The sequence below is a fragment of the Sphaerodactylus townsendi genome, linkage group LG09 (genome assembly GCF_021028975.2).
Source record: "Sphaerodactylus townsendi isolate TG3544 linkage group LG09, MPM_Stown_v2.3, whole genome shotgun sequence".
Lineage (NCBI taxonomy): Eukaryota > Metazoa > Chordata > Lepidosauria > Squamata > Sphaerodactylidae > Sphaerodactylus > Sphaerodactylus townsendi.
Genome location: NC_059433.1, coordinates 29,281,738 through 29,308,602, shown reverse-complemented (window position 1 = coordinate 29,308,602; position 26,865 = coordinate 29,281,738). Strand labels below are relative to the sequence as shown.

General features: G+C 41.7%; 3 protein-coding genes across 7 annotated transcripts; 2 read left to right on the top strand and 1 right to left on the bottom strand.

The window, feature by feature from the left end:
• The first annotated feature begins 2,001 nt into the window (after positions 1 to 2,001).
• On the top strand, positions 2,002 to 7,968 carry HSBP1L1 (heat shock factor binding protein 1 like 1). The gene is made up of 4 exons (XM_048507423.1): positions 2,002 to 2,312; positions 4,468 to 4,534; positions 5,560 to 5,654; positions 7,674 to 7,968. The coding sequence occupies exons 1-4, from the start codon at positions 2,037 to 2,039 to the stop codon at positions 7,677 to 7,679; spliced, it is 444 nt and encodes a 147-aa protein (XP_048363380.1). The 5' UTR covers positions 2,002 to 2,036; the 3' UTR covers positions 7,680 to 7,968.
• A 2,241-nt stretch (positions 7,969 to 10,209) lies between these two features.
• TXNL4A (thioredoxin like 4A) lies at positions 10,210 to 17,603 on the bottom strand. Of its 2 annotated transcripts, none has more exons than XM_048507424.1 (4): positions 17,387 to 17,603; positions 16,294 to 16,466; positions 12,588 to 12,691; positions 10,210 to 10,418 (listed from the first exon to the last, which is right to left on the bottom strand). In XM_048507424.1, exons 2-4 carry the CDS (start codon positions 16,444 to 16,446, stop codon positions 10,247 to 10,249), a joined length of 429 nt encoding a protein of 142 aa, XP_048363381.1. In that variant the 5' UTR covers positions 16,447 to 16,466; positions 17,387 to 17,603; the 3' UTR covers positions 10,210 to 10,246. The 2 variants fall into 2 exon arrangements, with proteins under 2 accessions (XP_048363381.1, XP_048363382.1); XM_048507425.1 differs by lacking the exon at positions 17,387 to 17,603 and adding an exon at positions 14,911 to 14,989 and having other exon boundaries at positions 16,294 to 16,432.
• On the top strand, positions 17,578 to 26,729 carry LOC125438829 (probable 2-ketogluconate reductase). Of its 4 annotated transcripts, none has more exons than XM_048507420.1 (7): positions 17,578 to 17,672; positions 19,882 to 20,078; positions 21,055 to 21,439; positions 22,715 to 22,886; positions 23,900 to 24,075; positions 25,051 to 25,147; positions 26,419 to 26,729. In XM_048507420.1, the coding sequence occupies exons 2-7, from the start codon at positions 19,929 to 19,931 to the stop codon at positions 26,573 to 26,575; spliced, it is 1,137 nt and encodes a 378-aa protein (XP_048363377.1). In that variant the 5' UTR covers positions 17,578 to 17,672; positions 19,882 to 19,928; the 3' UTR covers positions 26,576 to 26,729. The 4 variants fall into 4 exon arrangements, with proteins under 4 accessions (XP_048363377.1, XP_048363379.1, XP_048363378.1 ...); XM_048507421.1 differs by lacking the exon at positions 17,578 to 17,672 and adding an exon at positions 17,790 to 17,985; XM_048507419.1 differs by lacking the exon at positions 17,578 to 17,672 and adding an exon at positions 18,008 to 18,028.
• The last annotated feature ends 136 nt before the right edge of the window (positions 26,730 to 26,865 follow it).

Sequence of the window (26,865 nt, the reverse complement as noted above, 5' to 3'; positions counted from 1 at the left end):
GTCTGGAAGCTCTTTCTGTAAATCTCTGAAACAAGAGCACTCTCCAAAAGCGTCACTCAGTGCTGCCAGAAAGCATTTTGCACCTGCTCAGCCCCTTTCTTAGTTGGTAGGTCCCAGGCATCCTGACCTAGATAGCTCCACCCTAGCCTGATTTCATCAGACCTTAGAAGATAAGCAGGGCAGGCCCTGGCTAGTATTTTGGATGAAAGACCTCCAAGGAACACCAGGAAGCAGGCTTGGATTAAGACCTTTAGAGGCCCTTAGCACAGAAAAGTTTGTGGTATGCCCGGTATAATTCAAAATAAAAACAAGAGTTATATATTCTAATGAGTAAGTCTCATTATTTGTATGAAACAAAACCACTTATTAATCCACTGCTTCCTTGCCTTGAAAATACATAGCATTTCAATTTTATGCAAACCAAGGATTCAAAAGAATGTTTACTATCACATACTTTATAAGTTTATTTATTTTTTAAAAATTCACCTGCATTTTTAAATTGCAAAGTCTTTAATCACAACCTCAAAATGAATCTGACTTAACAAATCTGCTTCAGTACTTTGCAGAGAAAAAAAAAACCCTCCATGGGGCCCTCTTCACTTGAGGCTCTAAGGACACACTTATTTTGCTTCATGGTTAATCCCGGGCTGGAGACAGGCAATGGCAAACCGCCCCTCAACGCCTCTTGCAGTGGTGTAACTAGGCAAACTGGAGCCCTGGGCAAAACCTGAGTTTGATGCCCCCCCAGGCGCATGCCCAATGCAACGCGCACCCCCCCTTGTAGCTACGCCCAGTGGCGTATCTAGGCAAACTGGAGTTTGGCGCCCCCCATGGGCAGCCACCCTCCCCCACTGTGACCAAGAAATAATTTTTTGAAAACATTTTCAAAATGTTTTCAAAATGTTTTATTACTGCTATGAAAACATTTTATGGTGTTGTATCCAGTACCCCCAATTGGGGGAAACAGTATCACTTTCAATGTTTCAAAGGAGAATCTGGGCTCCCTAGTTTAAACAAGTGATGCTGGAATCCACCCCCAAACAGCATCATTTTCAATGGTGTTTAAACTAAGGAGCCCAGATTCTCCTTTTAAATCCACCTTAAAGGGAGAATCTGGGGTTCCCAGTTTAAACAACATTGGAAGTGATGCTACTTTGGGGTTGATTCTCCCCACCCTGAAACAGCATCACTTGCAGTGTTTAAACTGGGGACCTCAGATTCTCCCTTTAAATCCATGTCAAAGGCGGGGGGATGTAAAAGGAAAATCTGAGGAAATTTGGGAGGTGCCTGCTGTCAGGGGTCCAATTGTTAAGCTAGCAGCACCAAACTTTCAGGGTGTCTTTAGGAGACTCCCCTAATGATACCACCCAGGTTTGGTGAAGTTTGGTTCAGGGGGTCCAAAGTTATGGACCCTCAAAGGTGTAGCCCCCATCTTAGCTCCCATTGGAAACAATGGATGATGGGGCACCCCCCTTTGGGAGTCCATAGCTTTGGACCCCCTGGACCAAACTTCACAAAACCTGGGTGGTATCAGTAAAAGATTCTCTTGATGATACCTCCCAGGTTTGGTGAAGTTTGGTTCAGGGGGTCCAAAGTTATCGACCCTCAAAGGTGCAGCCTCATCTCCTATTAGCTCCCATTGGAAACAATGGGGGATGGGGCACCCCCTTTGGGAGTCCATAACTTTGGACTCCCTGAACCAAACCTCACCAAACCTGGGTGATAGCATCAGAGGAGTCTCCCAAAACATCCCTGAAATTTTGGTGCTGCTTGCCTAAAAACTGCACCCTCTGCAGGTCAAAAATGGAAAAACACTGAAAATACAAAAAATCCCACAAACAAACCTGCACCCCAGACAGGGCTGCGCCCAGAACAACTACCCACTTTGCCCAGTGGGAGGAACGCCTCTGGCCTCTTGCCTTGGTCGCCAGAAGTGACAGGACTGCACTGCATACCCACAAAGGGCTCCTCTCCGCCTTTTTTTCAGAGACTGGCGCTCCTAAAGGGTTTTGCAGCGTGCAAACCAGACTGCCCGGATGCCTCGCGCGTGTGCAAGGAAGGAGGGAAGGGAGCGGAAGGAGGTGCCACCTGCTATGGAAGGCCGGGCGTCTGCACGGGGACGTCCCTCTCGCCTCCCTAGGCGGGGTTCCCTCCGCTCTTGGCGCCCCTGCAAGGCGGCACGGGAGGAGGGACGCGGCCGTTTGGAGCCGTGCCAGTCGGCAGAGGGATCAAGAGAGGGAACGAGCCGGGACTCGGCGGCCGTGGAGATGGCACAAAACGACCCCCAAAGCGCCAGGGAGCTCTTGGAGTTTGTGAGTGGGGGGGGAGAGCGACGGATAATCTCGGCCTAGTTTAAGCTTTGCAAAATGCGCATGCATCGCGGGGGAGATGCACGAAGCGGTTCCACCGGTGCAATTCCTGGGGCAGGCGGCTCACCACGGGCAATTTAATACGCGCCCAATGGAGGCACCTGTTTCTAGTTGCTTTCTTGGAGAAAAGATGCACACAGAAGGGTAGCGAAAGGTGGTATATCTGTGTTTGGCTTGCAGATGCTGGATCTTTAACAAGGCCCCCCCAGGTAAAAACTCAAGAAGCGGAGCTTGGACTGCAACGGTGGGGAGTCTTGAACTTTCAGGAGGCTCTTGAGGACACAGATCTCTCCCGGAGGGGCTAAAAGACTTCCTTGGAAGGGGGTTTCTCTCTTCTTCCTCTAAATCGGCCCTTAGAATTTTTCATTACATTTAAAAGGATGCTACGTGTTTTGCCATCTTGAGCTTTGTATCACCCACAAAAACAACCGGATTTCTCATTGGACGCAAGTTAAATAGCAGAGTCTACTTCTAATTCATATTAAGTTGTCTTGTAGTAAATAACTAGAAAGCTTAGAGGATCAAATAGGAGCAATATGTTCTAAAATATGTCATATTTATTAGTACTCCGTTAGGATAGCCTTCTCTTTTAAAGGTTGTGAATAGTTCAGAAATAATTGCACCCACCTACAAGATTTTTGTATTGCCTCATCTGTTTTCATATGAATTCTAGTTATCTTAACACCGGAAGTAAACATTTTAGTGATATTGTATGAAAGGATTAACTTTTGAAGTGCATGCATGATAATAAAATGCCTTGGAAATCAGAGCATGACTCCTGCAAATATTTAAAATAATTTAATTTTAGTATTCCAAATTTCTAAGTTGAGACAATTCATTTCATGTGGTAACAATAAATAATGCTTACAACTTTTAATGTCCTGAATGCTACTGGTGCGAGTGTTATGGAGGTAATTTGTTCATCCATGAGTTTTATGATCATCTTGAAATTATACACTAATAATTATAGGTGACATGTCAGTCTAACGTAGTTTCTTGTGTACCAGTCATTTTCAGTCACTGTTGAATAACCACACTTAAATTATCAGCCCAATGGGGGGGATCCTCTTGAGGAGGTGGTGAAGGACTGCACTAGCATGTTTGCACCCTCCACCAGCGCAAGGGGCACCTACCCCAGCAGAGGAGGCAAAGACACTGGGGCTTTCCCCACTTACCAATTGCGGCGCGCTACTCCCAGCGCGCTCCTGGCACGAGTGGTTTCTGCCGCGGGGTTGCGTAAGCGCGGGGCAGTCAGAAGGTGCCGTTCCTTCAGCGCCCAAAATGACGCGCGCTGAAGGGGCGGGAGAGCGGCAGCCTCGGGGCGGCTGCGTGGTTGCCGCCCTTGCAAGTGGGGAGCGCCGCTGGACCCCGCGCTACTTTCCCGCAGTAGCGCGCAGCAAATGGTAAGTGGGGAAAGCCCCACTGACAGCCTGCCACCCCTCATCTCCAGGGTGGATCTGGTGTCAGTTGGCTTCCAGCCCGGGTTTGCAGCTAGTTGCACCACAGCCTGGGTCCGGGGCTTATGCCACTCTTTGGGGGTAAGTCCATTGGGGGGGGGAGGTGGCAGCTGCCCAATTATATTAAATGGTCATAGGCAATTCACTTAAGCATTTTTTAAAAAATAGAATCATTTGGTATCCAAATATATACAAATGATACCTTACAACTCACCCAAATGGGATTGTACAAAATCTGTTAGCCTGCTTAATTTCTCCATAGAACTTATCAAGAGGTGATATATTATTAGTCTGTCAGATGGTCACTTTTGCAGTTTTGGGCTAGATATGTTATTCATCTCTGAATGTATTACTTTGTTCAAATACCTGCAGTCTCAAAGAGTGTTTTGTTATTAGGTAGAATGAGCTTCCCGCTTCCCGCAATGTACTACAGTTTGAAACAAAACTCTACAACTATATATTCTTTTCTGTTAATAAAATGGTTTCCTATAATTAGCCTTAGAAAAAAACTACTTCCTGTTCCAATGCAATGAAACAAAATATATGCAGGTTTTAATGCCATTTTATTAATACAGCAAATTAATGAAGTTTTCCCTGTACCATAAAGATATTGTTTGCTAATAATCTTTTTTTTTCCCCAGGCAGAAAATCTGCTACAACAGGTGCATGAAAATTTTCAGGCATTGACTGACAAATTAACGCTAAGAAATATCCTTTTCAGTTATTACTTTTCAACTAAATTTGGGAATTTTAATTACTCTGAAGCTGTTTGTAAAGAACCTATTGGATCAACAGTTGCTGAACCATGTAAAAAGTATAAACTCTAAAAGATCTTATACATAATAATTCAAAGTCATGATGAAATTAAAAGCAAACAGTAATAAAGTATGCAAGGTTAATCTATTCTAAATTATATGCTACTGGACCCACCCATGGAAGTAGGGAATGGTGCAACTTAGTACAATCCTAAACAGAATTCCCAGTTTGAGTTTCTCAATGAAAAGGCTTCAGTATCTCTTCATTAACGTATACTATTTATTCTATGTTTAATTTATTGACACCTCAAATTGAGCAATGGGGAGAAAACCCTCAAGCCCAGTGAAACCTCATCCATCACCTACTTCCTTTCTGACCTGAAAGGTCTTTTGCTTGTCCCATAAAGCATGGTACTCTTACAGAGGACCCACTGTTGGCTGCTGTCAACACTATACTCTTCCACGGAAAGATGACAGTTTGGTCAGTTGAGGTGCAGCGGTTGAGAAAATTGTATGCTTCTGCGTTAGAATATAGTCCCAAACAAATGTGGGAATCGTCATTCATTTTTACGAGCTGCCTTTGTCAAAATCACTATTTTGTGCATTATTGAATGTGGTACTTTGATACAAGAGCATTCGCACAAAAATGTATTTTTATTTTCAAACTTTCAAGCGGATAGGGCGAGTAGGGCTAAGTAGGACCCAGGCGGACCATTCTACAACAAAGAAGGTCCGACATGCTTTGTTCTGTGGCAGAAAACTATGCAACCCTACTGTAAGGTTTGTGTGGTTCAGAGTTTAATATGATACAGCAAAAACCTGATTAATGGTGTAACTCAAGTGATTGAAATGCTTGTGTTACCTTGCTACTTTTTTGTGCACATGCCTGATGGAAGAAACAGCCCTCTTCCCCTTTGTACATTATTGTAACATTTATCTTATAAAGACCCAAAACAGTAATGCTCTTTAACTTTTTACTGGAAGACATGGGTGAGCAGATAGATGACCTTGAAAAACATGTTAATGGACTAGTGGCTCAAGCTGGTGTAGAAAATGCCAGTGAAGAACTAACGGTAAGAACCTTGCTCTCTAAAATTATGTGTTGCTGCTAGTGTATTTACTCAAAGGAAGATGATCCCAAATATAAGACAAGTTGCCTTTTAAAAAAAAGTGGCTATACATAAAAACTGATGATACTGAACTTAAGATGACCCACCAAGAAGTAAGCCAGCCAGGAAAAGGGGTTATCTTTCCTGACCCCATCCCAAGCTTTGGAAGGCTTTGCTGCTACAGCAGCCATAGCCTCTTGGATTGGCCCTCAACTCTGCTGACCGAGTTGATCCAGGAAGTTGTGCCAGAAAGCACAGACAAAAAGAGCCTTGCTTTTCTACACTTTCTGATTGAGCAAAGAGCATCTTACCCCCAACTCAATTACATGGGAAGCTCCCTTCCAGGTAATGAAGGCTGGCCTTTCTCCCTCCGCGCTTCCTGGCCAAGCCAGATCGTTTTACGAAAAGTGCAGCAGCAGCAGCATTTCCAACACGTGAGACCAAGCTATATGTCCTTTTGCCTCTGTCTCTGAGTGCTGAGTATTTGTATCCAAATTGAAGGCGATCCACCTTGACAGACAGATTCTTTATTCAGTCATTTGACCAGCATAAACAAATTTAAAAAAGGCTAACAGCAATCCTAATTAACTAACAGTTCCATCGGACACTGGCCTAGAACACCGTATTCTACTCACAATGTAAAAAAACTTTGCCACTGAGTGTTAAATATTGGGGACTCTATAGCCTCAATCAAAAAATTAACTGAGTCATTAAAGCAACTGAAATACAATGATGACTAAAGCACCGGAACAAGAGGCAATATTAGATGTTAGCTGACATCTCCATAAACTTGACAACGCAGTAAATGTGCGTAATTGAATCTATCTCGTTTGCATTACAGGAGCATAAATGTGCTTGCATAGACCAGCACTGAAATCTTCCTTTAAACAGGACTGATGGAAATGCATTAAATGAAATTTGGGGGGATGACACCCCCCTTTCTAATAAGCGGCTGAAAGGTTAATTAAGTGAATAAATATTGTATTTAAGTAAATACAGTAATTATCCATATCCTCATGTAAAAATATTAGGAGCACCAGAATGAAGGCCACTTGAGGACAGAGTGAGGGAGTTACCTGCCTTTCCAAGGCATTATAACATAGGCAACTCAAACCAACCAGAAAAACTCAGTTCTTTTTATTTGAATGTACCAAAGTATAAAAACTGAGCAACCTTGCAAGCTTCTCCAAACTCTTCTCACTGAGGTTAAAAAAGGGGAAGGGGAAGTTGCTTCAGGACATGACATAGGCAGGAGTTTATAGTTTGCAGCTTGAAGAGCTGTAAAATTGCACTCCATACCACATTCCAGAAATATAACACAATTAATTGGATGCTTACATAGACATCCCAAAAAGTATATTGAGGGCACATTTAAGTATTCGTAGGAATGCAGCCTTGATTAGGTTTCGGTTTGTTCTCAGGTTTCTGCAATTGAAACCCTATTGCATTATTAACTGAACATCCCATCCTGTTGATCATATTGCATTTCACTGTGTAATGCACCTTGAGTCTCAGGGAGAAAGGCGGACTATAAAAAATAAATGCTTGATGGTGCTAAACAAGCTTCAAGTTGCACCCAAAGTTCTGTCCCCATCAATAATATAAAAGCCATCAGTTAACATTTGAGTGACTAAAAGACTAAAAGGCACTCATGTGTTTCTAGAGCAGGGATCTGCAACCTGCGGCTCTCCAGATGCTCATGGACTACAATTCCCATAAATCCCTGCCAGCATGGGCAATGCCATGCTGGCAGGGGCTGATGGGATCTGTAGTCCATGAGCATCTGGAGAGCTGCAGGTTGCAGACCCCTGTCCTAGAGCAAGGACAACATGTAAAAGGTGACTCTGTTTCCCCCATTTGTACTACCTTTCAGCTGAATGAAAATGTTAGGTGTAAACTATAAAAACCTAATTACATGCTGAAGTAGTACTTTTTTCCCTTTCCTAATGTTCATTCGGTTCTGTTATTCTTCGGTTTTCACAGCACTGAAGACATCAGGATGGTGAATGACAATCGTATATTGTTCAAATGTGACGACTGAAAGTGGGACCTACAATTATACAGAATTCAAAACATTTGAATTTATTTGTATAAAACAATCTACCACGAATGGATGAATAAGCTACCTTCTTACGCAAAAGTAGAAAGAACTATGAAGATGTCCAGAGTTTGTTCCGGCATTAAGAAAAAGTTCCTATCCTGCATGTTTGCACAAGATTTAAAACTAGGTTTTAGTTCACAACTATTATAGTATGAATAAACTTGCAATCTTTTTTTTTCCATTTGTCATTTTTATTAGTACTGTATCCATGAACATGTTGAGCACATAAAGCTGCCTTATATCAAGGCAGACCATTGATTTATCAAGCTCAGTGCAGTCTATGCTGATTGACAGCTTTCTGCGATTTCAGTCTTTTGCATCACTGAGTACCCAGTCCTTTTAACTAGAGCTAACAGCCTAATCCAGATTGGGCAGGCAGGGACAGTGCAGCTCCGGTACCACCTCAGCCTCTCCAAGGGGCTTCTCCGTGGTGCAGGAAGCCCAACAAGAAACACCCCAGCTGTCAAATATCCCTGATAGGGGATAACAGAGATATGACATGAAAAACATGATGGTGTGAAGGGATCAAAGCATTTTAAACTCAGCACTCCTAAACATTTTGATTTGGTATTAAGTTTTACTGAAGCCAGTGTGACAACTAAACTTATTGAGGAACAGTTAACTGAATAATTTTGCAATCTTTCTCACAGTCCCCATCAAGATCATGGTGGAATCTGCTGGTATCTAGGATTAATGTACTGTTTCTCCTCCACATTGCATTGAATTCAGGAACAGTGCTACCTTGCATATTTCATGCCGCAGTTGCAGTGCACACTGCACCTGTCTCACCTTGATTCGTTCCATAGCCTGTTTCAAACACAGCATCAGTTCTGCTGAGAGTAAACTCAGAGAATCTGGGAAAAGACTGAGTTAACTCCTGATTGTGCAAAATGCCCAGGAGAGACCCTGTATATTAAACACTGAGGCACCATGGAAGAGCAAAAGGCATGTTCCCCTGTACAGAATGTTAGGGGACCCAGATGGCCCCCACTTACCGCAACTATAAGCACACCTCCTGGAACCAGAGATATGGGTCAATACCCTGCATACAGCCTCCAGACTTTTCCCAGAACTTTTCACCCTCCTCAACATCTATCCAGGTACACTTTTCATGAACCCCTATTAGAGGCTAAAACTGTCAGTGTAAAGCAGTTGGGATATGCTGATTGTGCTACACCAATTAGGATCTATTCTACAGCCTTTCAATGACTAGCAGGGCCCCAAAGTCTAGACTAATGCCAAAAGGCAGTGGCATATAGCCCTTGGGACATGGGGTGCCCCATGTATCTGGGTGCACGGCTTTTGGTCATGTGGGGGGCATGTGACCAGATGGAGCCATGAACAGAGCTCTCAGTCCTGCCTTCCTCAGCTGCGGAGGGAAGGACTGGGAGCCCCGGCAGCCAGCTCAGCTTCTTGCCTCTGGCTGGAGGCACAAAGCTGAGCAGGCTGCCAGGTCCCCCAGTTCTGCCTTCCCTGGCTGGGGAGGCCAGGGCTGGGAGCCCCTGCCACTGCTCCTCCTCCCTGCCCAGAAGCCGGGGCGTGTGGGAAACTCGGTCCCCAGCTTCTAGGCAAAGAAGAGGGGCTGCTCAGCTCCTCAGAAGCTGGGTGCGAGGGAAACTCGCGCCCCGGCTTCTAGGCAGCGAGGGGACTGGAGCCCAACTCACAAGTAAGTGGGGCTCTACATGCGGGGGGTGCCCGGAGGGGTTTTTGTCTCCGGGCACCATTTGGCCCTGGAATGCCTCTGCCAAAAGGAAGTCCAAGATGTAGCCAACACTGAATTTATCTCATTCACCCCAAGAGGAACTAAGAACAGTAAGAATGGTTCCTTGATCCCTCGGACGTCTGAAAATGGCTTCTAACCAATCATCTGCCAATCTTAATCAATGCTTCCATATTAGATCTGACAGCAAGACAGGCAAAGTATTCCAGTTACCCTACACTGCTTCCATTCCCGCAGTCCTTAAACGTCCTCCTTTCTGTTTCTTTTAATTTCTCCCCACCCCTCCTCAATGTACACACCACAGACAGGTATATCTTAACATGGCCTTTGCCTTACAGTCCAATCAGCATCTCCCTTCCACTACCCCATTTCTTCTCATATTTAACACAGACTTTTGTTCCTAACTTAGAATTTTTCCATAAACCTGGGTGTCTTCCTGGGTTTCTAGAAAGATTGCACTTCTCTGATACATGAATTTAAAAAAATATTCAAGTCTAACATGCTATTGTTATGTTTCAGCTCACCATTGTTCATGCTTATCTGCAGTGAACAAAATTATCTGTAATAGTCTAGGTAGAAAATGAGATATAGAACTCTTTCTGTGTAAAAACGTGAACATGGCACTTCATTTTTGAAGCGCTATGAAAATATTTATGAAAGTTCAATATATTCACAATGAAACAACATCAACAAAGACATTATATACAAACGTTGATTTTATTTCGCTCCAAAGCATTAATATCTATATTTGGTTGAGTAGTCTTTGGGAGATACAACAAGACCTCTCCCTTTACGAGCACCTCGATAAACTGTTTCTATGATGTCAATCATCTCTTGTTTGTCTTCCATCGCCCAGTTAATTTTGTTGTTGTTGCCTGTACCTAAGTCAATCATTATGTGTTTGTTTCTTAAAGGGAAAAAAAGAGGGAAAATAAGTCAAGGAATGATCTACTTCTTTCTTACGTTATTACATTTTTTATGTAAACAAAACTGGACTACTGAGTTTAATACCAGCGAGCACCTTCGTTATGTATTCAAACTATGCGCCCCCCCTTCCTGTTTACATCATATTCTCCCCACTCATCATCAGGTGATTTGAAAATGAGGATTTCACAGGTTGAATTGATATGTTTATTACCATCAGGTAAGTAACTTAGATCTTCATGTTTTAATACCCTGTTTCCCCTAATATAAGACATCCCCGAAAAATAAGACATAGTAGAGCCATGGTGGCGAACCTTTGGTACTCCAGATGTTATGGACTACAATTCCCATCAGCCCCTGCCAGCATGGCCAATTGGTTGCATATTACATGGCCAATTGTCCATGCTGGCAGGGGCTGATGGGAATTGTAGTCCATAACATCTGGAGTGCCAAAGGTTCACCACCACTGTAGTAGAGGTTTTGCTGAAGTGCGAAATATAAGGCATCCCCCAAAAGTAAGACATAGCAAAGTTTTTGTTTGGAAGCATGCCCGACGAACAGAACACAAGAAAAATAAGACATCCCCTGAAAATAAGACATAGCACATCTTTGGGAGCAAAAATTAATATAAGACACTGTCTTATATTCGGGGAAACACGGTAGTATTTTAATGTTTACACCCATGTGGTGTTTTTATTGTTTGTAAACCGCCCAAAGCCTGGACAGGGCCAGGGATGGGCAGGATATAAATGTAATAAATAAAATAAATATTTATGTGCATGTCCCTTCCCGTTTATGTTTGTACAGGTTGAACACAATTGTTATGCAGTTTATCTTTGATGCTTCAGTTTTAGATTAGGGCTTGAGTTAGAATTATAGTCTTGGGGTTGATTTTAATCACCCTTCTCGTTTCAAACAATTAAGATCACCCCAAATATACAGCTAATAGTAATTCAAATATAATTCAGAAAGCAGTTCTAATATTTCTTCGTATAATTCCACACCCAAATATAAAACATACAAAAATAACTAGCAAATTTTGCCATTTCAAATTTCTTATGCACAACATTTAATCTAAAAGTTCTTAAGCCTGGATAAAGCAACCTCTCCGAAGTAAGAAAAGGCCTTTAATAGACATGAATTTATTGCTACTGTAGCAATTTTGATAGCTCAACAAACTATTGTAGGAGCTACAGCTGCGAGGTAGTGGCTCGTAAGATCATATGTAATGATCCGAATGTTTGAATGAAGAGACAGCCCGTCCCCAGGACCACTGTATTGTCTCTGGTTCCTGCTCAGACAACAGCTGTATCTAACAAGAGACTTTACATATAGAAAGAGGCATGATTCCTCCTGAACTCTCCATTATAGTACCTTTTATGGCTATTTTGACCCACAGGAGCAAAAGAAGGTAGCACAAAAATAACAAGAAAAACACTGGAAGTATCTGTCAGGCTCTGATTCATGGGGGTTGGGTTGTTGCTGGGGCTTTCTGCTGTAATGCTATTTTCCTGCAGGTGCCTTATCTTGGCAGGACCTGGCCTTGAAGGCTGAGAGAAATAGTCAAGTTAACACTGTACTGTCTTGATTCACATAGGGGGGAGGGGGGGAACCTTTGCAACATATTATCCAGACTTCTGCTTTCTACCTGTCTTAAGCAATAAAACCTTTGAACTTTCAAGTGTTTCACTGTCTATTCAGGGGAGTTCTGACAGTATCCTGGTAAGTAAGGCACTGCCAACTGTGGTTTTGCCTCCCACAGCAGCTTCAGATGTAGCTCAGCTCCTATGCCATTAAAGGTTATAAAATAAATGTAAGCACTGCTGTAGCTTACATCAACTGAATGGATCCAGATGCCCAGTAGCTCAATTCAGCAGGCTCACTGGATTTTCCTCACTCGTACATCAACTCCTGAGCTAGAAATGCGAATTATAATGCCACAAATGACCAACTGTAATGTCACAAATGACCCACAGGGTAACCCTTAAAGACTGCAGCTTCTCAACAGAATGGCTGGCATTACAGAATCCGATTCTGATTATGGTTGAATATAGTATAGTACAATAGGAGAGATGTTATTGTGTAATAGTCTATGCACAATTTATCATTGAAGAACATATATTGTACAGTGAAATATTAGAATGAAATATACCTGAAGAAAAACATGACTGTACAGGGATCATACAGTTCATACATCTTGTTGAAATCTGGTACTTCTGTGATATCCACAAGATAGATAACAGCAAAATTTTTCACCTGTCGAGAAAAATGCTACATTTAGAGCAGGGTATGCTAAGTAAGCATTCATGGGCAGCATTGCAATCTTGCAAAGAAATATAAACAGAATTTAACTTCCAAAACCAGGCTAGTGATATATTAACAAAGGTCCATGTTCTAGACATCCAAAATAAAACTTTATTCAGCATGCCAATTTCAAACAATGAACCAATAAAAAAGTCATTTCTATGTCTCCCAGTAGTTATCAGCATTCAGCTTTCAACCCCATGCAACCCTTCTCAAGCAGTCTAAAGGTGTCAAAGTTCTACCAAATTAGACACCTTTCCTCTCTATGTTGACATCAGGCCCAGCTATCCCTGCTAAAGGCTTCAAACTGGACAATTAAAGGCAGCTGCAACCAGTTCGGTAAGTCATCTGTTAATCTTTTATGCTGTCCTTTTCTGCATGACGCTGCAGCTTTGCACAGCTCTGCAACAGCATGATTGCCAAGTCTTTCTGCTAGACTGCTTGTTCTGCTGAGATGACAGTATCTTGAACTGGTTTATATCATATGTATAATGCAACAGATCATATTACAACAGCAATGATCAGTCCTACCAATGAATGCCAAATATTACACTGCTCTATATTTTACAATAGCATATAACTAATCACTGATTATATATGCACATTTGGAGAAAGGGAAGAAGAGCAAGATATAGAATTAAATATATTGGACAAGTAATTTCTCACCATTACAGTTTCAAAAGTCCAATCTTAATGTGGTAGTCACAGAATGTAAACATTTCTTAGAAAATACCCTGCAACGTATTATTGTATTAGTCTGGCTAATTACTTAAGAAACTAATGACTGGACAAACATTACACTAAAACAGGGCTTGACAAATCCCAGGCAACAGTGTGATATGGTGCCTAGAAATTTCATTGTGGTTCCTCAGTGTTTTTAGAAGTGATTTATTTTAAGTGCCTCTCAGGGAGGGTTAGATGTTCAGTTTTTGTTATGATGAAAATGACAAAAAGCTACAGAGTTTAGAATTAGGTTTTGTGATGGCAATAATTAGAAAGTATGTTAGAAAGTATGTTATTAAATATAAAATCCTGAATTAGAAAATGTTATTAAAATATATAACCCTGAAGGCTGAAAAAGAAGTCTGGCTCCTAAATTGTTGGGGTGGCTTATAAGGCCAAGGAAAATCTGTCAATGCCTGCACTAAAATATACCTGGGCAGCCCCATCTAGATGGGGGGGGAACACTTACAGGGATTGGCGGAGACCCACGCTGATGTGTTTGCCTCCCCTCTGCTGTGTAAGGGAGCTGATGCAGGGAGCAAACGTGCCAGCAACCAACTGCCCCTCAGCTGGCGAACCTGAAAGTCCAGGCCGCTGCAGAGCCAGCATGGGTGGGAAGGAGTTTGGAGTGTTCCTGGGTGTGGAGCCGAGTTTGCAGCATTTGTGCCATGGCCCCTGGACATATGTCACCCTCTTGGGTGGCATAAGTCCATTAGGCCCACTGGAATGCTTTCTAGAGGTAGAGCGGGGGTTTCTGTTGTTCTCCTTCTCCGCGCTGCCAGAAAGCCCTTCGGAGGTGGTGTGGCACTGTCTCCAGCTGCCACAGCACAGTCCAAGGATCTGGACTGTGCTATTAGTCTATCAAACTAAATGCATTTATAAGTATTAGATTTTGAATATACTGCAATGTGTACTGAGCAATGTAGTCCTTAAGATTTTTAAAAGCCATCTATAGGTATCAGGTTGCCTGATGGTTGGTACCATGTCTGGCCCAATAACTCCTCCCTCAAAGGTCAAAACGGTCCCTTAAACTGCCCCCCCCCCCCAATACACACACACACCTTTTACTGACAGAACCAAGGATGGAATGTTGGCCAAACTGCTGTGGTTGCCTAGAAATACCCATTGAGGTAATATTTTTATTAAAGCTGCAAATATTTGTCAGGTTTGTTGGAAAAGCCATCTCAACCACTCACCATTCTAATGAATTTAAGTATCCTCAGATGGGGCCACACTTCACCAGCAGAATATATAAATATAAGTGAATCAGTACAACATGAAAACACACCCTAACTATCCTTTAGCTTTTACAGGGGAAACATTACCAGTATGGAAACTGGTAACTTTGATGTTTCAGGCCAACAGAATGTTTTCCAACAGCAGCATAACAACAGATTTGTATGACATTCAACTATGAAAGCATGGTACAGTGGGAATTGTTTACTCACTCTTTATATGGCAGCGATATCCCAACTGGATTCATAAGCAAGAGGATGATGAACGATCAACCTCTTTAATCTGCTATTTCTGCAGAGGGAGATGTTTAAATACAAAATTATATTGCTCTTTTTCCCTCATGTAATGTGCCAATATATCTGCCAATTGCCTACAACAGAATTTTCAAGAATGCTTTGTCCTTTCACTGGAAAGGACAAAGTTACAGGCGCAATGGTTAAGAATTTCCCTACATCTTACACAAAGTGATAAGGTGGTATTTTGCAGTGTCAGAATGCTTAATAGCTATTATACTTCAAGTGTATTATCTGAATGTGTTCAAAATCTAATTTATCAGATTCTCTTGTACACCTCAAAAAGGCAACATCAAGAAGCCATTTCAGACTTTAACATATAGTTTCTAAAGAGATCGTCTTGTCACACTTGTCCATGTCTTAGTAAAGCCCTGTCATGGACAGGCCCAGAAGTATTTAGAAATTGCTAAAACAATGGATCAATAAAAGCAACTACAACTACACAAATTTAAAAGCTATCAATTAGATTCCAATGTGATACAAAGGGAATATCTTGAATTTGTCTTGTTTTATATGCTTCCTAATATAATCTCTATTAGTACATTCATTTTCATCGGTTAGGAAAGTTTTTAACCTCTGTTCAGCCACAACAGAGATTGATTCTTGCATACTAAAAAAAAAGACACAAACATAAGTTAGAGTACTTGATCAGAAGAAATGGATGCATTATTCTTGAGGCAAGCCTTAACTAAGCTCAGATTTCAGTTAATGGTCCCTTTTGTACTGGAGAGTAGTAATGTTCTGAATAATGTAGTTTTGGGTCAGCAGAATCAGAGTCAGAGTTATGCTATTTGTGCTTTTGCACTTTATCTCCATGTATAGGATTAATTTAAATCATGGATACTAATAAATCTACAAACCTTAGACTTCCTTTTTGCCAATATGCTCAAAATATATTTTCTGGCTTCTGTTATGGTAAACCTCTATGCAAACTTGATTAAACCCCATACTTTGGATACACAATCTATTGTTTATTCATTAAGAAATTGCATAATTTCCTCTACATAGACCACTATGACCAATGGCCAAATAAGCTGAAACTGAATTGACTGGTATTTCTGGAAGTCTTTAAGGACATAAAGAAAGTATATCATTATGAAACATAGTCCAGCTTTTATCTCAAAAATCTCCAAAGTAAAAGTTTCTTGTATACAAATCAGTAACATCTTCTTATTAATACACACAGAATAACTAACAAGTGAAACTTACCTTAATGTTTGTAAGCTAGGTTTAGAATATTTTAATGTATGTGATCCAAACAACATTATAAGTTTACCCTTCAATATCAATAGAACAATGTACCTTTTCAGCAATACTATATAAAACTTCATCCATTTTCATACATGTAGGATCCCAGTCATGCCCAAAGCGATTGACCACCACACGGTCTTCTTCTGAAAGAATGGCCTGGTCTACTTGCCAGCCATTATGTAAATGAGGAAGCATATATGACATTTTCAAAACTTGTGTAAGACCTATAAAGGAAGAGAAGTATGCAAGAATTCATAATCTGGATAATTCTTACTAAAAAACCAGGGAAAGATTTCATTCCATTTTTCCCACCCATCCCTGGCTATAGCCAGACTCAGGGTGACTTACAAACAATAAAACATGGCATAAGGCATAGACATTAAAATACAGTTAAAATATAAAAATCTAAATTTCTTCCCAGATGGCAATAAATATCATACAGCATATAAGGTCCCCATTTTCTAATCACCAGAACAAGAGCGGGGAGAGTAAAACAGGAAGGGGGGTGCACAGTTTGAACACATAACAACAGGAGCTCACTGATGGAAATACAAGAAAGCCATCACAAGTAGCCCTTGAATGACATCAACTTGACCAAACATCAGTTATAACCAGGGATGGTCATAATATTTCACACTCTAGAACCAGATGTGTTTCCGCACTGCTGCATTCTTGCTGGGTGGCCTTGGCTAGTCACAGTTCTTTGGAACTCTCTCAGCCCCACCTACCTCACAAGGTGTCTGTTGTGGAGAGAGGAAGGGAAAGGAGCTTGTAAGCCACCTTGAGCCTCCTTACGAGAGAAAGGTGGGATATAAATCCAAACTCCTCTTCTTGTTGTTGTTCTTCTAATATGGGGATTATTTACTGACACTACAACATTTCTACGCATGTTCCTTTACCATCTCATCCTTTCATTTACAGGTGTGTTATTATTTACTATATTTACAGCCCGCTTTTCTCAGGGGTGCAAAACTGACGACACAGCGCAATCTGCGCAAGTATGTTCAAGTGGCAAGACCAAAGCGTTGACCCAAACCAACACAGACCTTCCTACTCGCTCGGCCTCCGACTATCTGCTTTTTACAAGGGACCACATTTTCCTCCCGCTACTCCCCTACCTCGACATAGCCTGGCTGTATTTTACCTGTTCAAGCCAGAAACAGTTTCCAGAATTTTCTTCTCCTCCTCTTCCTTCTCCGATAACGTCTCAACCATCTACAGAAGGCAAACCGAAATACTTTACAACAGTACTCAGAATCCCGGCCACATGGCCTCTGGCGACTTAAGCAAAAATAAAACGACGGCAGGAGACGAGTTAAAAACACACCGTTGTGGCGCGTAGTAACGTCATAGAAGGAAGTGACGCTCGTTTGGCGGGCGTTGAACATGACATTTCCGGAAGGTTCCAGATTCATAGAGAAAAGCGAAAGGTAGCTCGCGCTTGTTTCCTGCGATCGGGACTGGTTCATTCGAGGGAAAACCAAGGGGGAGTTGGGTGGTGGTCTGGCCCTCGATGGGCTTTTAGCTGTGCTCAAAATGCATGACGTTTAAAAAGTTAGTCACTAGACATTTTGTCGTCGTTCCCCTCTCAATGGTTTATTCGTGACGTTTCTTCCTGCTATAGTAATCTGTCTTTTAGTGGAATCTCTCTGGAACCAGAGAGCGTACTACAGGCGGTAGTTGATTACTCTCGTCTGATTTCAATATCGATCATCTCTGCCTCCGCGCTCTACAACCTGGCCTGTATGGAACGGGAAGCCCTTGAATATCTAACTTCGCATTCTCGGTGAAGGAATAAATGTCAAAGAAATAGCACGCATGCGCTAAAAACCCCTCCACCCCCGGGAGGGATGACACACAGCTGCCAATATCTATGATAATGATACCTATGGTAAGATATTGGCAGCTGTGTCACTATTATAGGGTCTTGCTATCACATCTGGGGAAAAAATCCTTTTTCTAAAAAATTTTTTTGAGATAACCTTTTTTGATAATAGCCTTTGTGAACTTGAAAGTTGGAACAATTTATGTGCCATTTTGTTGGTCCTAGCATGTATAACAGAGATTTCATTCTAGGTTTTGGAGTCATTCAAAATGAAAGAGGCGGAAAGGGAGCTTGTTCACTGCTCAAGCAAAGGGATACAATAAAATTGTCTTTGTTAATTCAAGTCTTTGACAACCCTTCTATGACACCAATATTGATTTTGGTTAGTTCTGTCCATCCTCCAAGCTGTGGCAGGCAGGTAACTGAAGCAGCAGCCGCACTTCACAGCCCTAACAAAAAAGATGATATCTGTTTAAACCTCTCAGTCTTTTCCATTCTGAGCCCCATAAACCAGCCCAAAACGACAGGCCCCCACAATGCTTCAAAAAAAAAAAGATGCTCACAAACACATCTGTTGTGGGAAGAAGCAGTCACAGCAAACACATCTTGTCTCCCTCTATAACACTTTAGGGACCAGTGGGCACTTGTTAGTCATATTTACATATTGTTCATCTTTTTTAAAAAAACCTGAGGGACTAGGTAGGGATTACAAAATCATTCTATTTTGTCTTGACAGCAACCCTGGGAGGTAGATTAGGTTGATCCTGGCTCGCTTGTGGTTAGTGTATCTGACTGAGAGGACATGCTAACCCCACATCCACCACTAACCACTCTAGTCCACCTACCCCGATCTGATTAGCTACGCTCCTCCTATATATAATTTAATCAGAAAAAAGTAAAATTTGGATCCTTGTGGATCTTTTACTTTTTTGAACAGAACTCCACCAAATCCAGTATCAAACATGTCCAGTATCAAACAGAATAATTAAAACTCCACCAAATCCAGTATCAAACAGGATAATTAAAAATGGATCTAACACTTGACGGCGCTTCATAGATTCGAGGCATCAATCCTCATGAATTTTTATGACTTTTACAGTGAAAAAAACACATAGATTGTGCCTTAGTCTGTAGGGACCATCACAAAAATCATGCATCCACCACTTTATGGTGCAGCAATGGTGCAAAAATGCCACCTGTTCAAAATAATCTAGATTGACTTTTACCCAGTCTTGTTTTGTTGGAAAGGCAGTTTCTGAATGCATAATGATTAACTGATCATCCTATCATGAATATCTTCAGTTGCACTGAACTGAACTGACGCTGCACTTGGGAGAAGATGTGCCAAATGCTTAGTTAAGAGAGGATTTATATTTAGCCAGAGTCAAGCCAGCTAAGGGACCTGTCAAACTGGAAATGTGATTATAGGACATGACTCCACCTATTATTTTTAGTTTGCCCTGCAGAGCATTTTTTTAATAAAGAAAACTGATACCTTGTGTTTCATCTGCCTACGTTCAATGGGCAGATTTCTCTTAGTTCAATTCACTGCCCTGCTGGAACTGATAGGCAGCTTTCAGGAGGACCAGTTACGAAGTGTAAGACCTCTGTTTATTTAAAGCAACAAACATTATGTATCTTTTATTCATTTTGGCATTTATTTTGCTGACGCTCTTCTAAAGAAAGATTTTTCAAATATAAAGTGCAGATTTTGCCTTTATTTTGGTTGCATTCTCTTTTTTATTGTTATTTGATTTTTACTGTCTGCTCAATTTTTACACGACCTCCAACTGAAATTGCTCTTTCTGGTACAGATGTGATTCTTACCAAATTGTGCATAGACATCTGAAACGCCTGGGTCATGTTGCGAGTAAAAGCAATCTGCTTGGCAAGGTGTGTTCACCTGGCTGCTTCCTGGGGGAAACTGGCTGACAAGTATTTGTCTAAAAGGACAAAGAAAAGCAGGACTTCCCTGCTGAACTACAGGACCAGCCGAAACAACAACAGCAAGGTTAGTATCAGAAAGAAGCAGGGCAAGGTTAATACTAGGAAGAAAAAGAAACGGTCTTGCATAAACCTTTCTGTTGCTAATTATTATTTCAGTTGTTCTGTAGTTCACGTAGATCAACAAATTTGATGTGCTAAGAAGAAATTATTGTGTACATCCAGTTTGCTGTGAAGTGACTCTGCTGTTGTGAAAAGTTATTATTTAGAGCCAAGCTTCAATGAACAAGCTATAAGTATAACCTGTTCAGTGTAATACCTTTTTATTGTTACATGATTGGCCCTATTACAACTTTTTCCACCAGTAAGTAGCCTCCATCGAAAACTCCCCCCACCCCCACTCCTTTTGGCTTCAATTGATTTTTAAAATGTAATTCATTTTTAAAATTGAATTTTAAGATTTATTTCAATTGTATTTCAATTCTTTCTGATATGTCCCCAAAACAGCTTACATCATTCTTCTCTTCTCTACTTTATTCTTACAATAAATTAGGCTGGGAGTGTAATGGCCCAAGGTTACGAAGTTAACTTCCATGGCACAAGTGCGGATTTGAACTTTGGTCTTCCAGATACTAGTCCAGCATTCTTAACCACTATGCCACATTGGCTATCATGGACTAAAGGAGCTGATATCTGTGCTTCTGGAAAAATAACAGCATGTAAATTTGTAAAAGAAGCTCACACAGAATCGAAACTGCCAATACAGCGGTAATCTGCAGGTTCTCATTAACTGTTAGATCCAAGCAGTTCTTACATTATGCACGATGAATACAATTTTGCAATTATAGTTTTAGGGTCAAGAGATGGAGAGTAGTCAGATTACCTTGTGATAGTATAGAGATCTTTTGAATTCCCCTTCATCAGTATAAATACATTTGCAGACGAGACACTAATTGCAGATTTGCAACAAGGGCTAAGGAGTAAGCACACCGTGCATTTACACGTTCTGCTTCCATCTGAATCTTTCTCATCCCTGTTTTCAGATCATGGAAAGAAAAGAGTTGCCTGGTATTTTGGTCTCTGAAATAGGAGGGCCGTTTGGTGTCCTGGAAAGCCATGTGGAGTTCCTCAAGATGCACTTCAATCTCATCACGATGAAGGAATTTCAAAAAAGCAAGGAAGAGCTGCGTGAAAAGATCAAGTCTGTTTTTGTATTTGAAGGCAGACCCCTCGTTGACCGGGAGCTTCTTGAAAGCTTGCCAGACCTCAGGGTGATTGGAAACTCAGGAGTAGGTGTGAATCACTTGGATCTGAAACTGATTTCTAGCTTTGGAGTGAAAATAACCAATACTCCGCATGCTGTTTCTGATTCCACCGCAGATATAGGCATGGCCTTAATGCTGGCCTCTGCCAGGAGACTTGTGGAAGGTAAGTTTTTGGCAGTTTGTTGGAGTTATTCAAACAAACGGCCAGCCCCGCCAATGTGTCTGGCCTTGGTTATCTATATCCATCATGTTGCCCACCTATCTCCATGCCATTTTAGTCCTTTGGTAGTCCAGTAACACTCCTGTGTGTTTGAAATGTTTAGCACGTGTTTGAGATGATCAATATCATGCAGCACAGACAATTCCTTTTCTGGGAAATGATGAGTCCACCTCTCCCCTTGTGGTCCTCCTGCTACTTTCAGTCAGCCAATGGGGTTCTCCTCCCATGTGCATTGTTGGTTAGAGGCTAAGAGCTGGGCCTTTCCAGCTATGGCCCCTAAGTCTGTCAAAAGATGCTCCTTTCTCTCTGCTCTTCAAGAGGACCCTGAAAGGCAGCTCCTGAATCTGGAGGAGTGCAGTTTGCCACAGCAGTGGAAGGATGAACCAAGTAGCGAATGCTGCTTTCATTGTGGCAGTGAATTCACTTGATTCATTCTTCCACTGTCAAACAGCCCTTGCTGTCAGAAAGTTCTTCCTAAGATTTAGGTGGAATCTCTTTCCTGTATCTTGAATCCATTACTTTTTGTCCTAATCTTCGAAGCAGCAGAAAACAGGCTTGCTCCCTCTTCAGCATGACATCCCTTCACAGAGTGGGGGCTGAAACCACTGGTGGAAGCGGTATGGGTTTCCACCACCCAAAATGCCCTCCCTGGGGCACTGACGCCAGCATAGCAAGGGCATGGCCAGGGGCTTCCTTCCAGCCAGTCATCACATTACGCTGGTGCCTGTGAGTTCCAACTTAGCCAGCAGCGTAAGGCGGGTGTGGGGCAATGGAGCTTCTCAGTGGCAGCACCATCAGGAAGCCCCTTTGGGAGCAACACGGTAAGGCGACTGCTCCCAAAGGGCCTGTGGATAGGGCTGCCCAGATCCATCTAGCTCTGTGATTCTCATTTGTGGATGGTACCACCTCTCTAAATGCTTGCTACATGTTTTCTCAATATGCCATTTAAGAGCTTTTAACTGGATGTACATTGTGAAAATACTGGCATATATATGTACCATGTGCCATTGAATTATCATCTCGCTGGGTTATAAGCTTATTTCTGTGAATAAATAAGCAGAATTATATCTTCACAAAGAGCTCTGGTGAGTTTGAGAGGAGTTGTCTCAAGAGGGCAGATACCTTATTTCATTTCTCCTGTCTAGAATAAACAGTTTGCAAGGATCAGTTCTTTATTTCTTACTTCCCACTGTTTGGATTTTTGTTGCATTTTTTTAGGCTGTGACATTGCAATGTCTCCACAGACCAAACATTTTTGTGTTGACTGGTTAGGAGTAGAAGTCACCCGGGCCACCCTTGGTATCATTGGGATGGGCAACATTGGATATAAGGTGGCCAAGAGAGCAAAAGCTTTTGACATGAACATTCTGTATCACAACAGGAACCGCAGGTAAATGGGCACTAGTCAATCTGCCACAAGCTTCCTGACCTCTACAGAACTCTGCAAATTATTGCTATGTGTCAGTATGCAAGTGAAAGGAACAACAAAATTAGTCTGCAGCTGTGCTTTGGGGCCTGTTTTCATATGCTCATAAGATGAGAAAGTCATTGCAACATGACCCTTTTCAACTGGTTTACTCTCCCCATCAAAATGCGAACCAGAGTTTTATGAGACACTCCCTACATTAACTGCTGTGTAGGGTATATCAAATGTAGCATGCAAACAAAGAAGCCAATAGGCAAAGAACAGAATCAAATTACTTTCTCGTCTTTTTTTTAATCCCCACTATTTTGTTTTTACTGTGGTTCTAGCGAGGATGCTGCATAAACTGGGGGAAACACGTAACAAAAATAATGGATTGTTCTATTTATCCCCAGAATGGGTAATCAACACAAGAGTTGTAGGTCACTCAGACACTTATATTTTCATGGAAATATACTTCATGGAAATATGCTCCATCATTACTGTTTTCATAAAGAAAATAGCATTGCTGGACAGAAATCAGTGTTGACTCCTATATGCTAAATCCTTATATGCTCACTGTCAGCCAGCATCCTTCAGTGAAGCCTACCATCTTCAGAAAGATATACAAGTATCTGTGGTGTGGCTTCAGAGATATGTGTGGCTTGGAATGTTGCCTTCAGGCCCAAAATAAACACTTGCTGTAAAAAATTGGCAAGGAGGTCACATCTCCGTGGCGAGTATTTGTGCTTCCCAAACAGCTTGAGCACTGAGTCATTTGTCTGTATGTATTTACTGATTTGATTTCTCTAACCCACACTTTCCGACTCAGGGTGGCTAGCAATCATAAAACTATACAGCCACGTATTAATAAATATCAAACATAATTAAAATGCAATAACAAAATCGTACCAGATGGTGCCAAGTGGGTGATCCCCTTAATCCTATGGGTGAACAACAAGGGACACTTATGTGATTATTGTCTCATTTCTTCCCTCCAGAAAAGAGGAAGAACAGGTAGTTGGTGCTACTTATTGTAAAACCATAGAAGAGCTGCTCCAACGGTCGGACTTTGTGATGCTGGTTGTGAACCTGACATCGGAGACGCACAAGCTGATCGGTAAAAAGGAGCTGGGGCTGATGAAGCCCACGGCTATCCTCATCAACATCTGCAGAGGTAGGATGTGTGTGCAGGCTTCCATATAAGCACTTGCTTTTCTGAGAGCTGTAATTTTGTACGTACTCTATCCTTTCTCATTATTTTGTGCGTGCGTGCACAAAATGTGCTTCATTGCATCAGCTTCAATGGAACAGGGATGTAGCCAGGAATCTGATCTAAAGTGTCAAGGATTAACCTGGCTTCTCTCAGAAACGACGATATAGGAAAAAGGCTCTGCAGAGAGCTGTCCTCATCTCATTCTTCATCCACAGGGTAGCATTTTTGTTCAAACGCGTCAGTTTGAACAAAGGTCCAGGTCTGGTTGTAGCCTGGGAGGGAGGCTTTCTAGAAACTCTTCGTTCTCCTCCTCGAGTTCCACAAAAGGGAGAAAGTAAAGCACCACAAGCGTTGATGACACTGCAATTCGCCCAGCTGTGGATTGCATAACTTCCTAATCTAGTTGCAAACAGGAGAGCCAGAGCAACGGCAGAATTAGACTCCAGTCCACAGCTTATTCACTTAATCTGTAACAACTTCAAGGAACTGAATAGAACTACAGCGAGATAAATATGTTAAGCATTGCTGTCACAGAACTTTTGGAACAACATGCATTTTGCATGTTACTAGTCATGTATGTAGGATCTTTTGAAAAGACCCTTAGCTATGTTGTACAGTTCATTCATTCATTTATTGGGCGTATAGACTGCCCTCCCCTGAGGGGCTCAGGGCAGTGAACAACCATAATATAAAAGACAGCTTTAAAACACAGTATACAAACTCAATAAAACCAGGAACCATATAGCGTTAGATGGTGTCATATCCCTCCCCCCTTCCCACTCTTGCAACCCTGAGCACATTTGTTTGTGAGTAAAAGCCATAGGACACTGGCATGCACTTCGATATAAATATGCCGGGGAGTCTTGTAATGGATAGCCAGCCTCTATAAGGCTTGTTTTATCTTGATTCTTGATGTTATCGTTTCCTCCGTATTAGGTGCAGTAGTTGATCAAGATGCTTTGGCAGAAGCACTGCAAAATGGGATCATTAAGGCTGCAGCTTTGGATGTCACAGACCCTGAACCATTGCCAAGGTGAACTACAACAAGCTTTTGATCGTTCTTTTATCCTGAATGAATGATGTCAGACATTAAATAGCATGTATTTCATTGGCCATACTCTGATTAAAGGGGAAAAAAGCATGGGAGCACATGGACAATTTTAACAGAAAGGAAGGAACTATGAAAATGAACAGAACTTGGCTGCCAGTGTTGAAAAATACTAGAGTCAAGACAGTGTCTAACCAGCTCCACACAAACACAGGATGACCATAGACAAAAGAAACAAAGGCCAGGATACTTCTATTCAGATGCTCCCACCAGTGACCTTGCTATCTCCTGTGTTACTCCCATGCTATAGTCTTCATTGTTACTCATACTTCTATTCAGATGCCCTCAACTATTGACCTGGTTGCCTTCTTTGTTACTCACAGACAATGTTTCTCCACCCACCCTGGACACTCCAACAGATATATATACTCCACTTGCTTTTCCAACATCAGATCCTCTGAAGATGCCAGCCACAGATGCAGGCGAAACGTCACGAGAGAATGCTGCTAGAACACGGCCATACAGCCCGGAAACCACACAGCACCCAAATTTCTATATTGTCTTTCCACCCAAATAGGGTCTCCGAGGCTGTGAACATGGAAACATTTCCCCATTAAAACAGCATAAAAATAAAGTATACATAAAAGTTAACATAAAATAGCATAAAATTAACGTATACGTAAAATAATTGAACAGTTCAATAAAGCATATAAACACAAACAAACATAACACAAACAGGGAGGCCAAAAACAAACAAAACAAAACTTCACCTGCAGGTGAAAGACCATGATAGAGGGAGACAGACAAATCATCCTGAGGAGGGAGTTTCAAAGTTTTGGTGCCACAGCCAAGAAGGCCCTTTCTCAGGTTGCCACCCATCTAGTCTCCAGTAGGGGAGGTACCCAAAGCAGGTCCTCAGAAGATGACTGGAGTAGACAGGTAGGCCCCTATGGAAGTAGGCAGTCATTCAGATTGCTGGTACCAAGCCACCTATGGCTTTAAAAGTCAATACCAGCATTTAGAAATTAGGCTCAGAAGTAAATTGGGAGCTAGTCTAGATGGAAAAAGACTGGAGTGATACAGTTCCTAATACCATGTGGTAGTATAACAGTGAAGATAATGCAGTGAAAGCTAACCTCACTTTTTAAAAGCATGGAGTCTTTTCCAGTGCATTCATAAGATTGGGTTCCGTACTAATTGACCTGTGTAGCTCACACCGGGTCATCTCTGATTATTTTCTCTCGCCTTCTTTGTAGAGACCATCAGCTACTACAATTGAAGAATGTTATTATAACTCCTCATATTGGAACTGCTACAGTGCAAGCTCTACGTATGATGACAGAAGAAGCAGTAGAAAACATTCTGGCTGTTCTGAATGATCGTCCCATTCCAAGCGAAGTGTATCCCAATTGATTTTGACAGAAAATATAACAATTCGCAAAAGGACATTAAGCTATAAGTAATCATTTAAAAGGCAATAACAAGTCATTGCCATTATGGCTTCTCATAAGTGCTCCCATACTGTGACTATTTCCTGTGCTTACGTTATTAAAATTTTATAACCAAGTCTTTGAGCACAATGGCTGGCTTCCCAATCCTGTCTGCTGTTTGCTTGTTTTTCAAAAATTTATGTAATTTGTCAGAGATCTCTCTGAGACAGCTCACAAAATAAAAACAATACAATAAAATTGTTTTTAAAAAGC